We start from the raw sequence: 13,652 nt of genomic DNA on the forward strand, positions 1-13,652 counted from the left end.
ACTAATAACAGGGGTTTGGGTTTTGTTTTAAACCTCGCTGAGAACTGCATGAGTGGCCTAGTTTCTAATTTGATAGTAATCCAAATACACAGTGGAATTTCTTCGAAATTGAAACTTCAAGGTGTCCTCTTTATTGTCTGTTATCTCAGCCAAGAGTACTGGAAGACCACCTAAGTGTTTAACACTGCTCTTCCACAGTTGCAGTTGTAAAAGAAGCAATGGCCGTAACAGGAGACCAGTGAAGTCTATTAAATTGTGTCCTATTACAAGCGTATTATTTCTTTTTCTCCTCTTGCTTACGGAGACCTCCATCTGTTAGGCTAGTTTTATTGTGCAGTATATGAGAGTCCTGCTGATGTCTTGAGGAGGAATTTGTCTTTTGTTCCTGAGTGGTTTATATTTTTCCTTCAAAGTCTTAGAAATGGAGTATGTTCACAATCACTCTCTCTCTGGAGAAGAGGAGCCGGTTTGTGTAGAGAAGATTTGCTTGTTCTCTGGCTTAGATGCTGTGCGTATATCAGGCTGAGAGGGAGCAGACTAGATTTGCAAACAGAAACAATGCCACTCTCACCTCCTTGCAAGTGATGGTACTGCTTGTCATTTCTTCTCAGTGATGGTTCTTGGTGGGGAAAAAAGAAACATTCGAAGGTTAAGAATTAAGGATTTATAAATATTAATTTCATTCTTCTAATGTCTTCCAATTCCTCCTTTGCTTCCTACAGCTCTGTTATAGTCTTACTGGAGAAGTTTTATGTCTACGTATATCAGATGTAAATAACCATTCATGCCGGATAATGAGTCAGCATACTATTTCTGATTTTTTGTTACTATTATTGGGAAGGAGATAGATACAATTAATACCGTATAAATTGTTCTTTATAAACCAGCAAAATTGCTAATGTAGAGGATGTTGAAGCACCTGTTGCCCTCAAGAGCATAAACCACATTATTTGACCCTATTCAACACAGGCAGTAATTGTTTAAAAGCAGTGCCCAAGGATTTCTCTACCATAGAGAGCTTAGTGCTTGTTTATAGCCAGCTTTTGATCCCACTGACATCTCAAGCCTAGTATTTGCGACAGTGCTCTCCTGAAGTCTGCTTTCCACTAATATTAATTAGTATCTGGTCTTCAGGGTTTAGGACTAGGAGACAGGAAAGTAAAATAAAGCTTTCCAAATTTACTTCCCCAAGAGTGCTTCTTTGACACCACCAAGGCTCTGGGCTTGTGCTTCAGCAGCCTTTGCCCTCTTTTCCCATCAGAAAAACATTACTTTTATAGATGTGTCTGGATGGGGGCTTTTTTACTTTTTTATTTCACTAAGCTGGGATACTTGGTAGCTGTTCACCTGAAGTGCTGGCTGTCAGTGTTTCTGTCCAGGATATATTTTATATATGTTTCTGTCTATATATATATAGACACATATATATATGTGTCTATCTATATATAGATATATATCTATATATCATATATCTATCTATCTCTCTATCTATATATATATATCATATATATATATGTTTCTGTCCAATATACTGTCCAGTATATCTGGACTGAGGTATAGGACTGTATAGGTTGTCTTCATCCACTTTACACAGAAACCTTTCATGTCCATCCATCACCCACAAAAGCTCCTCAGTTCGGAGGAAGAGACAAGGTAGGGGAGGGGAGGAACCTTTTAAAAATCAAATTGAATCATTGCACCTCTTTGAAATGAGAAAGCGGTGAGCTGATGTCTGAGTAGTGAATATTGATCAGGAAATATGGAAAAGCTTTCCCTGAGGCATCCTACTTATCTGTCTTCAAAATAAATGGAAGAATGCTCTAGTCCAAAGTATTTACAATCCACAGGTAATGCAAATAATAAACCACCTTAAAGTCCTTCCTGCTCCTAAAGGAGCAATTAAGACATCCCAACCCAAATCTGAAGCTTTGCAGTGCTTAGACGCTCTGCGGCCTTTAGTACATATCCATAGTTGGGACATGGGTGGCAGCATAAGAAGGGGCTATTTTTCATTTAGATGAAAGATTACCCTTTTTTTGCCTCTTTTGGAAAAAGCAATTGGGTATGTTTTCCCTCCCCTGGATGCTTACTTCCCCCCATAAAAATAAAGGAGAGACCTTTGAAATCCATCATCAGAAAGTATCAACTTAGCAACTTCAGTATAACAAATAACGTAGAATTCAGAAAAAAATAAAGATGAAAAGTTGTTATGTATGTATTTTTTACGGTATGAAATAAAGCCGAGATTTAGATGATACTTCCTAATGGATTGTCATGTGACATTATGTCAGGCCTCCTTTCGTGATAGCTGCATTGTTCTGTTTAATTGCAAAATCATTGAAATACTGTATTTTTTTCTTACCAATGCATAGGTGCTTCATGAAGAAACGGCAATACCAGGAACCGATCTGAAGTTATCATACTTAAGCTCCAGGGCTGCAGGATATAAATCTGTTCTGAAGATTACCATGACCCAATCTGTTATACCATTTAATTTAATGAAGGTTCATCTTATGGTGGCAGTGGTGGGAAGACTTTTCCAAAAGTGGTTCCCTGCATCCCCAAATCTGGCTTACACTTTCATATGGGATAAAACTGATGCATACAACCAGAGAGTCTATGGATTATCTGAAGCTGTTGGTATGTGTTATGGAGGGTTTTTGCATTTTTACTATTGTCCTGAAAATAGGGAAGTACATCTCAAATTACTTGTGTCCATTAAGTAGAAAATGTTTAGCAACATAAAATTAGAAATAACAATAGATATTAAAATATATCAGAAATACTAATCTAAAGTTTGAATTCTAATAATTTCCTTTAAAAGGAAAAAGAAATCACAGTCATTTTTCACTTTTAGTTCTCCCCCATGAAGTAGTCTTCAGCCTCATAATACAGTATGGTATTTAGTCTGCACGCTTCTTGTATTTTAGAGCACGGTAACATTGTAGCATACTTCACAAATGACTTTCACAAAATTACTTTGCTCTTTACCCATCCTAATCCACTTATAATAGCTGAAATTATTTTAATAACCCAAGATTGATTTTTAAAGGATTCTGGAATCTGTTTAGTATTTCCTTACATCTAAGGAAGCCATAAGGATTTTCAAGTAGCCTGGGAGAGCAGAAGAACATATGTAGTTTAAGGCAATTACATTCTTTAAGTTCTTCTGAATGAGATCCTATACTTAATGAGGAAATTTACTGTTATTTCAGTGTCTGTAGGATATGAATATGAGTCTTGCTTGGATCTAACTCTCTGGGAAAAGCGGACTGCCATTTTGCAGGGTTATGAACTGGATGCCTCCAACATGGGTGGCTGGACGTTGGACAAGCATCATGTTTTGGATGTTCAGAATGGTAAGGAGTTAATTTTCTTGCTGGCTTTAGTACTTAAATGCTTTGTACCTTTGGTGTCTCATTCTAACTTTTCAAATGTTTGCTTTGTTATTTTAAACCAGGAACTTAACGGAATGTTTTGCATATGGTAAATATTTTGAGCTTTACAGTGAATGTTACGTTTCTTCATCCTGTAAATACATACACATTAATAAAACCATCAAACAACGTCAGCCTGTGTTAGATACACTTACAAAAAAAAGCTCAAACCAAAAATGTTAGAACTGTCTTTAAAAATTCAGTGATGCTAAGGAGGCACTATTTCTAAAGCAATTGCACGTCAGCATTGTTACTGCCATTAACTGTATGTTAACCATATCTTGAACAATGTTTTTGCTTCCAGTTTTCACAATGAGTGAAAATTAACCAGCAAATAAGAGACATTCCTGCCAAAATGAGAGCTCTTCACTTGAATACTAAATCCCTCATTTGTACAGGAGGTGTTCCTCTTCATGTCATGATATTCCCAGCCCCAGCCCAGCTGCTCTTGGGAGCAGTTAGTACAAGGGTACCATCTCTTCTGGAGGAGGAGCACTCATTTACACTCTCCTCCTGTTTACATCCTTCCCTGAGGTGAATCCTCCCCAGGGTGCCGCAGTCGCAGTCGGCTCAGCACACTGCAGGTGACTGTCTTGATTCTGTCATGAGTCATCAAAGGCGCTTGTGCCCCTTGTTTCAGGTTGGAGTCCAGTTGCTAATGAGTGAGTCTTCCTTAATTTAGTGAAAAGAAGGAAGGAACAATGCACATTTACAAGAACTGTGCCTTAGCACCAAGGTAAATTTGTCCAGCATGCTACTCAGCAACTGGCTTGAGGGTGCCGTGCTAAGGACACCCCAGCTCAGCACTGAACGGGAGGAAATTTGGGAAAATTTGGCTGGAATCATGTGAGAAAGGTAAAATAAACAGTAACATGGCTCAAGATGGGAGCTGGTCATACCGGCTTTTCACACAAAGGAGAAGCCCAGAAGTAATTCAGTGGGAAGAACATCACTTCTCCAGTACCTTGTGTCCCTTGGAGGACATGAGCTTATTTTGTGTGCTATGCTAATCACCACCTAAAGCATTGCTTCTGACTGGTAGAAAAACAAGGTAACCAAATCAAGGGAAAAGGTGTCATTGTGCCTAATCTAAAATGTCAGGAAAACCCTGTGCAAATTATTGTAACGTAATCCATCTAAAAATGTAAAGAGCTGTAATTATAAATATATATATAAGATTGATTCTGTTCACAAGGTAAATTTATGGTGGCTTTAAATTATGTTCAAGAGTCCATTTGACAAGCAATGACTTTTCAAAGTGACGTGTGTCTAATTGAACAAACAAAGTGGAGAGTTGTAATGACAAGGTGGATGAGCTGGAGAAATTTATTCAGAAGAGAGTGCAGAGTGTTTGCGCGGACATCCTGAACTACTGCAGTAAATAGTCTAATGTACATCTTTTAGTCTGCGATAATAGAGGAGAAATGTGAAGGACCAATTTTTCAATGTAATGAGAGAATAAATCAAGTGCAGTAGTGTACTGTGCTGACTTGTAGAATTCCTCTGATGAAAATTATAGAACTCAGCTGTTTCAGGCAAAATTATGGTGCCATGATTGTCATAAATGATGTCATCATAGGAGAGGGGATTTTGTATACCGTTAATGCATTCTGGCTTTAACTATTCATGAAAAATACGTTCTCCCTCTTTTGATTTAGAGTACTTATTTAGACTACTTGTCATTAGGTTTCTGTAAAGCATTTTCATTCTTCCCAATTTTATCATGTATATTGGTTTTACATTTATAATCTCCTAAATTTTTTAGCGTTAAAAAGAAATGAAGACACCTCCACATTTAAAGAGGAAAATACAGTCTTTTTTCTCATATCCTTCAGGGTAAAGAGTGTATTTTGGGAGTGAGAAGAGAAAAAGGAGTACATCTTAAATTTCTTCTAAGCAACTCAAAAGAAAGAGAAATGTATCCCTCAGCCCCAAACTGCCTTTGAAATTCTGGGCACACAATCAATAAAACGGATATCACTCTAAAGTACAAAGTGACATGCGGTTTACATGGATTATACCACGGGAAGATATATGTGACTTACAAGTATAATAACGATCGCTGACCATTTGTAGAGTACACTTCAGTGGATTCATTGAGAGACATAATCCCAGCATCATTTTAACTCATCTTTTTTCCCTAAGACTGAAGATTTAACATAAAGCGTACATTTTTCTTCTCTTATTTCCTATGGAGGCTGTAAGGAAGAAAAATACTGCTGGCACATTGCTTTTTCTTCGCGAAATTATTGTTCCTTTCATGCCTCAAAGCAGAATTAAGTTTAAGAGGCAGGTTGGCCTGGCACCACATTTTTTTTTTGTTGCTTTGACATTTTTAATAACTGCCTATAACTGCAGACATGGTATTGAGGCAGACTTTGTTGCCACAGGTACATTTTTGTGGTGAGCTGAGTAAAGAGTCTTTTATAATGTACAATTGAGGCAATCTCCAACTTTCTGAAGTAGCTCTTTAATTAATATTTACAATTTGCAGCAGTAATCCACTTCAGATTACATCTGACATCACATTAATAATTAGTTATGGGAGACTTTAGGAATACAATTTGCAACTATATTTTTTTTCTTTTTTATAACACATGCACATTTAGAATTCGAGTCATTTCTGGGGAATTTAGAAACTGTAAAGATTTAGGAACACAGACCTTGATTTCATTCATTGCGCCTTGCACTTCCTTCACCATGACAGTGTTTTGTCTGAATTATAACTATTAAAACTATTAGCATTTAAAAACAACTGAAGACCTGTTGGGGTTTTCAGTGCTAGTATTTCTGCTACATTTTGTCGACAAGATAATGTCGTGTTTCATGTGTCTGTGACTTAAATTTAACTATGAATGTTTTAATAAAGTTCTGTTACTTGTAGTGAGAAAAATATGGTGGTGAAACAATTAAAAGTCCATTAAATTATTAATCAGCCAGATATTTAGGATGTGTATGCATCCTTTCATGTGCATACATTTGAAGTTTTTATGAACTGTTTCTTGGTTTGTGTTTTTTATGTTACATGCCAGGAATCCTCTACAAAGGAAACGGTGAAAATCAATTTATATCTCAGCAACCCCCAGTTGTTAGTAGCATTATGGGCAATGGAAGACGTCGCAGCATCTCCTGTCCAAGCTGTAATGGTCAAGCTGATGGTAATAAATTGCTGGCTCCAGTTGCCTTAGCTTGTGGGATAGATGGCAGTCTTTACGTGGGGGATTTCAACTATGTTCGGCGGATATTCCCATCTGGAAATGTAACTAGTGTTCTGGAACTAAGGTATGTATTTTCCTCATCTCAGACTTTTGGAGTTGTGAATTGCTGTTGCAAACTGAAGTGCTGAATGGATTTCTGACGTGGTGGAAGTTAGCGTTTCCAAACTAAAGAAGTTGAGAAAGATTTGAAAACATTTGAAAAAGTAGTTAAAACCGAAGTGAAAAAAGTTAACTGTGCTTATCTAAACTGTCAGAGTGTAATCTACCCAAGTAATTATTCTGTGGATTTGAAGAGTTAACCTACGTAGTCAACAGGAGTGGACAAAAGATGATGATTCACCCTTCACTAATGACAGATGTAAATGTTGCCTTCTTTTCATCTTTTATCATCCTTTCTGAATGTTTTTCTAATAATGTTTTTCTGTTCTTTTTCACTTGCTCCCTCCAAGAAATAAAGATTTTAGACATAGGTAAGCATTCCTTAAAGAAGATTTATATTTTTCTAACTGTTCTTCTTTTCTTTTTTAAGAAATGAATGCTTATAATGGAGAAGTCATTTCTGAGATGTATTACTAGAAAAGAGGAGTATTTTTCAAAAATAATGAGTTCATATGTTTTAGTTATGTCAGCTGTCAGGCTGTATCACCCTTTCGGATACAGGTTCCTCTTTTCTCATCACTCTCTGTCCGCAGTCAGGCTTCTTTTTATGCTTGTGTATGCCCTCCTTTGCTGTCCCCTCATCTCTGCTCACTCCTGTTCCTTGCTGGCAACACTTTTGCTGATCCTATCAAAACTCCTTCATCAGATACCCCAAATATGATGAGAATTGCTTTCAAGTAATAAAAATTATGAAAGTATCAAGTGAAGTCATTTTATTAGCCTTTGGATGTTGTGTCCTTTCAGGCTCACATGTACTAGATTTGTTTCTTTAAAGGTGAACGTCTCTTAATAACGAAAGCTGAAATTGTCCCATAACACAACTGCAGGAGTTAAGATTTTAAAGTACACCAAGATCCATAAGACTAGTCATAAAAACAAGAGTAATCAGAAAGATTGTAGGACAACATTCATCCATCTTTAGAATCGCTTTGCAGCAGCAGCCGGTGCTGATAACGAGACAGAAACAAGTTGTGCTAAAATACTGTTGGCTACATGAAACCCTCCAAGACTTTGTAGCAGAACTGTTAAATATAGGGCTTTGCAGCCCCCTTTCTCGCCTTTTTTGCTGCCAGTCGTTTTCCTTCCTTGTTTTTAAACAAATCCCAGAGCGTCACAGCTCAGTTCTCCTGGTTTTTTTAAATGGACATACTGCTTTGTTAGGAAGGATTTTATGTTTTAAAAAGTATGTTTCAGATGTGTTAGGCAAAAAAAAACTATGAGTAAATAAGGTGTTTGCATCATGTGCTCATGATCAGAATTGGGAGTTAATGCACAGACTGGCTGGTTTTATGTTATTTTCCAGGTGTGACTCAGACACAGTCCCTTCTGTCTGGTGGTTTTCGGTTTTCTCTGTTACGTTTCATTTACGTTTGTTCCACTAGTTTTAAAAGAATTATAACCCTTGTGGTATCACAAAATTGTGATTGCAGCTGGTTAAGACATTGTCTCGGCAAATGTGTGGAATACAGAATAAGTGCGAATTTGGAATGGACAAACAGGATTAAGGAACAGATGGGTAGTGAGGTTTGGTTTGCTGTGATTTAGTAGCAATGCCCTCTTCTGCTTCGAGCAGAACTCTGGTTACAGGCTCAACTGCAGTGTTCCAGAAACTAGATCCCTGCGTGTTAGAAAAGTTGGTGAGGGAGAACATTGAAGCTTTTCTCCTTTATTCATGACTACAAAGAAGCTTCAGGTAGCCCAGCTGAAATCATACGGCACAAATTAGTGTAACAGCATTGGTCCCATAGAGCAGCTGTGAAGTGGGGTTACCTCCTGGGGCAGGAGACACAGAAAGACCAGAGAGAGAACCAGTTCTGCTGGAGTGGTTGTGTAGGCAGTGGGCAAGAGGTATGGAGCCCACAGTGCAGCCTGATATGGTTTATGAGTTTGTTTTCTCACCCATCATACAACATTTTCCACTCAGCCTCAGAGGTTTGCTGTACAGGGGCTTCCTAAACCAAGAGTGGCATTTTTATGCCTACTGTCCCCTGACAGCTTTTTAGTCTGTTAATTTAGCTGATTTTATTTAACATGCATAAACTTTTAGGATCCACTAAATCTTGTTGCCATGGATTCCCCAGCTTAAGGACACGGTGTGAGACCAAATAGCTTCTGTGGCTTGCATAAAGTCATGCAGAGCCCTGTGAAATGCTGCAGTGAGAAGCGTGACTGTCTGGCCTGTAGAAGAGAGGGCAAACTGTCCCATTTCACTGGCAAGCCCTTCAAACTGCTGAGAAGAGTTCTATTTAAACTGCAGTTTGGAAAACAGCCCCCAACAGACCACTTTGCAGTATATAATTGCTAGGTATCAAACTAAAGAAAATGCACTAAAATATGTATTCCCCAAGTAAAACTAATGAACGGGGCTAAATACAAGTTCAGATCTATTATCTATTCAAGCATTCAACTTTCCTTTTCACAGTGCTTCAGCAGAGTGAGTGATGTGCCTCCCACCTCAAGGAGCCTGTACTCTCAATTAAAGAGACAATGCAGATCAAATTTATCCTCTCATGTACCAGTGACCTACCATTTTTTCAGTCTCAAAGCTGAACTGATGTCTTTATACACACTGCTGCCTGTGGGTGATTAATGCTGATAGGCATTCATGGAAGGAGTAATTTTTAGAAGGACTTTGAAGACAGGGAGGTCATTTGTAGGCTATGGCAGTATCCCAAGTCAGTAGAGAGCCAGAAAAAATGTTTAATAAAACATAAAACCAGCTTTGAGGGTGTATGGTTTAGAAGGCACAAGAGTGAATAGGAGAAAGACTGAAGCAGGAAGACTAGTTTTAAAACATTAGTGCAGGTGAGGTGATCCGACAGCTGAAGTATTAAAAGATGGGCATAAGCAAGATCAAAGCAATGGGAAATAGATCATTGCAGCTTTGCGCATGTGTGTGTGTGCACTTTAAATTCCAAGCACTTACTTGGCGTAGGCTGAACAAGTTAATTTATAGTCATTTGTCTTCACAGGAGCCCGTGTTGGTGTGTAACTGCCTGGTTTGCAGAGCCACTGACAGCAATTAGGCGCTACTGAATGAGTCCAGAAGTCACTGACTGTGGATTTTATTTCTTTGCATTTGTTGTTACTGGTAGAAGGCAAGAGCTTAACATCATTTCAAGCTACAATGAAATAGAATAAACTCTGTGCAGCTTTGCAGCCGCTGGCTGCATTTCCCTGTGCTATTTTTGAGATCTGCATAGTGCGCACGGATGTTTTCTGGCTGGAAAACAAACGTGGTTTCCCCTGGACAGTTATTCAGTTCCCCAAATTGTGCCTTGCTCCTGTGAATTAATGGGGGGGGTTCTATCAGCTGAAGCTGCCTCAGCTTTTTAACCTGCACTTGAAAAGAAACTCTGAAGTTAAGCCTATTGTATTAACTCAGCAAAGAGCCATTAGACACCTACCTATGGCAAGTTGGAGAGTTTGTATTGATTCAGTAATACCCTGTGCACTCCCACACTTTGTGGGTGAGGAGTTAGTAAAATAAGAAAATACCCTCAAATGATCAGCTGTATTTTTTCTTTTGATGGGGATGCACTGCTTCCTATGAACAGCTATGAACTTCCTATGAGAACTCATCCCCAGTAAGAAATGCTTTGTAATTGTTGTTGGAATTAATTAGAATGTAGAAATATTCTCATATTTATGAAGAAAACAGCTTTTAAAATTCCTTCTAGAAAGAAATGACTGTGTTAGACACAAATTATTCCGTTATTGATTCGATGATTCTTTATTCCAGCAACTGAAAAATACGACCAAGACAGTGTTAGATGAGTTGAAGAGAGGTGCTTTAATTCAGATTTCAGTAGTATAAGAAAGGACTTTATTTTAAATTACAATGAAATAAAATTTAATTGCACATTTCACATTTTGCAACGTGTTTATATTTGAAGTGTCTGCAAAGTTTCTTAAAGACCAAAGTAATCATGTAAATGGGTGTAATTTAATTTGCACTCCGTAGAGGTATAAATAATTTGTACACTACATAGCGAGCGTATTAAATGATCTCTGCGTAAATTAAGGTTTCGAAAATACCTTTCAACTATTTAGCACATTGGCAATAACAGATTTCTAACAGACAGGAATTGAAAGTGAGCCTGCATTTGATTGCTTTCAGGGATGCTGTACACCACTCAGCTCTATAGCAGAGCTTTTTAAGAGGTGCTAATCACTCTGTATTTGATTTCATTAGTCTGCTTCACTTGGTTTCTTCATTCTGAGCCAACATGTTAAAAGTCTTAAAAACAAAGAAAATCCTATTTATGCAGCACATTGTTTTCTGTGTTTTTGTAATTGGATAGCTATAAAAATCTGTCCCTGCTAAAACCATAATTTGTTCACAAGTTGTTCCTGTTGGTCTCTTGTAGCTTTCTCCAAGTGGCAGTACATAAAAATGTGTTACATTAGCACAGTTATGTATTTACAAAACGTGAAGTATAGCATTCTGCGAACAGATGTTTGGCTATCACCAAGGCTGGTAGATCTGTTTAAGCAGCGCTTTTGCAAACATCAGAAGTGGGACTGCCTGTTCTGACACTCTGCTTCAATCCATTAGGAGAGCATCTGAAATTACCTCCTGTATTTACATGACCTTATTTCAGCTCTTCATGCCATAAATTAGGTCAGGAATCCCAATTGCAGTGGGTTAAGTTTCTACATCATAATATATCAACCCAAAAGTTAATCTCCAGGGCTGGTTTTCACACCAGCAGGGGAGAAAAGGCAGTAATTCTCAATTATGTGCCAGTAGAGGCAAAATGTACGTTTCTGGGAAAATGGTTAGCAATATATATTTTCACTGTAATAAAGGCTGTGTTGGCATAGTAAGAGGTCCTGTGCCAACGTGTACAGTTATTTGAAATATGGCTCTGAGTTAAGAATGGAAAGCTCCGCTTGGTGCTTTGGTGGAAAAGATGACATTTCCTAATGCATTCAATCATGCGTATCACATCTTTGAAAGCAGTGGATTAAACAAATATTTATGAAGGATGTCTTATCTCTTGCCTGTGAACTAATAATACGAACTCTGCCTTATCTGTTTATGAATTATATAAACCATGCACCCCAGCAGCCTTATATAAATTATAATAAAACAGATAAGATGATAACAGCAGCAAAGCATAATAAGCAAGGGCTGGGGTCCTGCTGCAAAGTTTGGAACTGGATCAAGGTTCCCAGAAAGCCTTGGAGTTTTTAGACTCCAGTATTTTCATTTGGCTTATTACGAGAAAGGAGCTGTCTCTAATTACAGAGCAAGGAACAGGCCTGTGACCATCATGGACACCATGGATCTTCTGTCCCAAAAGGATGAGTAGTCTAGACTGGACTGCTTGTGCCACAGGCAAGAAACATGACCCAGAAAAGGTTCTGGGGCCATGACCTCGTGCTACTTATGCCTAGAGCATCACCGCTGGTTTTAACTATTTATGTATTATCACTGTGTATGAACTGAAGCCTTTTCCTCTTGATCAAGTGTTAGTTGTAGTTAATCACAGCATATGCAATGTTTAATTCCATTTTACAGCAACAACCCTGCTCACAGATACTACCTCGCAACTGACCCCGTGACAGGAGATTTGTACGTTTCCGACACAAACACACGCAGGATTTATCGGCCCAAGTCGCTCACGGGTGCAAAAGACCTGACCAAAAATGCAGAGGTAATAGGAGGAACAGGGGAGCAGTGCCTACCGTTTGATGAGGCAAGGTGTGGTGATGGAGGCAAGGCAGTGGAGGCAACTCTTATGAGCCCTAAAGGTAAAAAATGCTATCCTCCCTCTTTAACTTTCAAAATACTATGGGATTCAGAGCAGGGAACATGACCATGCTTAGTCACTGAACCCAGCAGTTGGGTCAGAAGTGTGGGTTTGAGTCATTTTTTCCAACTGGAAAGACCACTGAGGAAGAGATCTACAGGGGACCTGGGTTGATTTTTAGGAAGTATTTCGCTTGCGTGGTTATTGAGCATTTTTAAATGCTCATTTAGATTATGCGTTTGGCAGGCAACAGTGAAGATTTAAAATCAGTGTTGCTTGTGGTCCCACTTATCCCATCTTTCAGGTTAACTTAAAAGCTAGGCCCTTCTTAACATACAGCAGCAAATGAACAGGAAATATCATAAACAGTAGTAGATTTCATATGAATGTTGGTTTATTATGCAAAATATATTTTCAAGCTGTTTTACTACCTACTGCCTAAAACCATATTTTCTGCCCTTCATTTCCACTAGATACGTATCACTTATGCCCTTAGTTATAGATAAATACTCACTGCTAGTGCAAAAAACCCGATTTTTATTCTCTTCACCAAAGGAATAGCAATCGACAAGAATGGGTTAATCTACTTTGTTGATGGGACCATGATCAGAAAAGTGGATCAGAATGGAATAATATCCACTCTGCTTGGCTCCAACGACCTGACCTCAGCACGACCATTGACCTGTGATACAAGCATGCATATCAGCCAGGTACTTTTTAGCTGCTGCTAATTTGGAAAGCTGGACTGAGGCTAGAAATGCAAATGCAGGTTTCTTGCCCCTTAAAATAGAGCTGGGCGGGTGGAGTGTGTAATGGGTGTTTAACACAGAATTTGAGGAGAAAAAAACCTCTTCCAAGGGCATGAATCGCAGTGTATCCTCTTAGCTATAAATGCTCCTATATTCAATTTTTCTGCCCATAAAGTTCAGTTCAGTTTAGAATAGCATAACTATCAGCAGGAAACATTAAGTCTGGTAGTAAATACTGGGAGAATGGCAGATCTGTTAGAACTATCTTGGCATGTTGATGGTTTCAGAATCACTAACATCCTTAGCCTACCAGGGTGAATGAGAGGATAT

General features: G+C 38.4%; 1 protein-coding gene across 1 annotated transcript in view; it reads left to right on the forward strand.

The window, feature by feature from the left end:
* TENM3 (teneurin transmembrane protein 3) overlaps positions 1-13,652 on the forward strand; it is a 422,372-nt gene that overhangs the window by 372,661 nt on the left and 36,059 nt on the right. The window contains exons 19-24 of the mRNA XM_065695099.1: positions 2,373-2,640; positions 3,216-3,359; positions 6,470-6,719; positions 7,105-7,125; positions 12,342-12,574; positions 13,129-13,283. Coding sequence (XP_065551171.1) covers positions 2,373-2,640; positions 3,216-3,359; positions 6,470-6,719; positions 7,105-7,125; positions 12,342-12,574; positions 13,129-13,283 — 1,071 coding nt within the window. The remainder of the gene's footprint in view (positions 1-2,372; positions 2,641-3,215; positions 3,360-6,469; positions 6,720-7,104; positions 7,126-12,341; positions 12,575-13,128; positions 13,284-13,652) is intronic.

Source organism: Lathamus discolor, chromosome 1 (genome assembly GCF_037157495.1).
Source record: "Lathamus discolor isolate bLatDis1 chromosome 1, bLatDis1.hap1, whole genome shotgun sequence".
Classification (NCBI taxonomy): domain Eukaryota; kingdom Metazoa; phylum Chordata; class Aves; order Psittaciformes; family Psittacidae; genus Lathamus; species Lathamus discolor.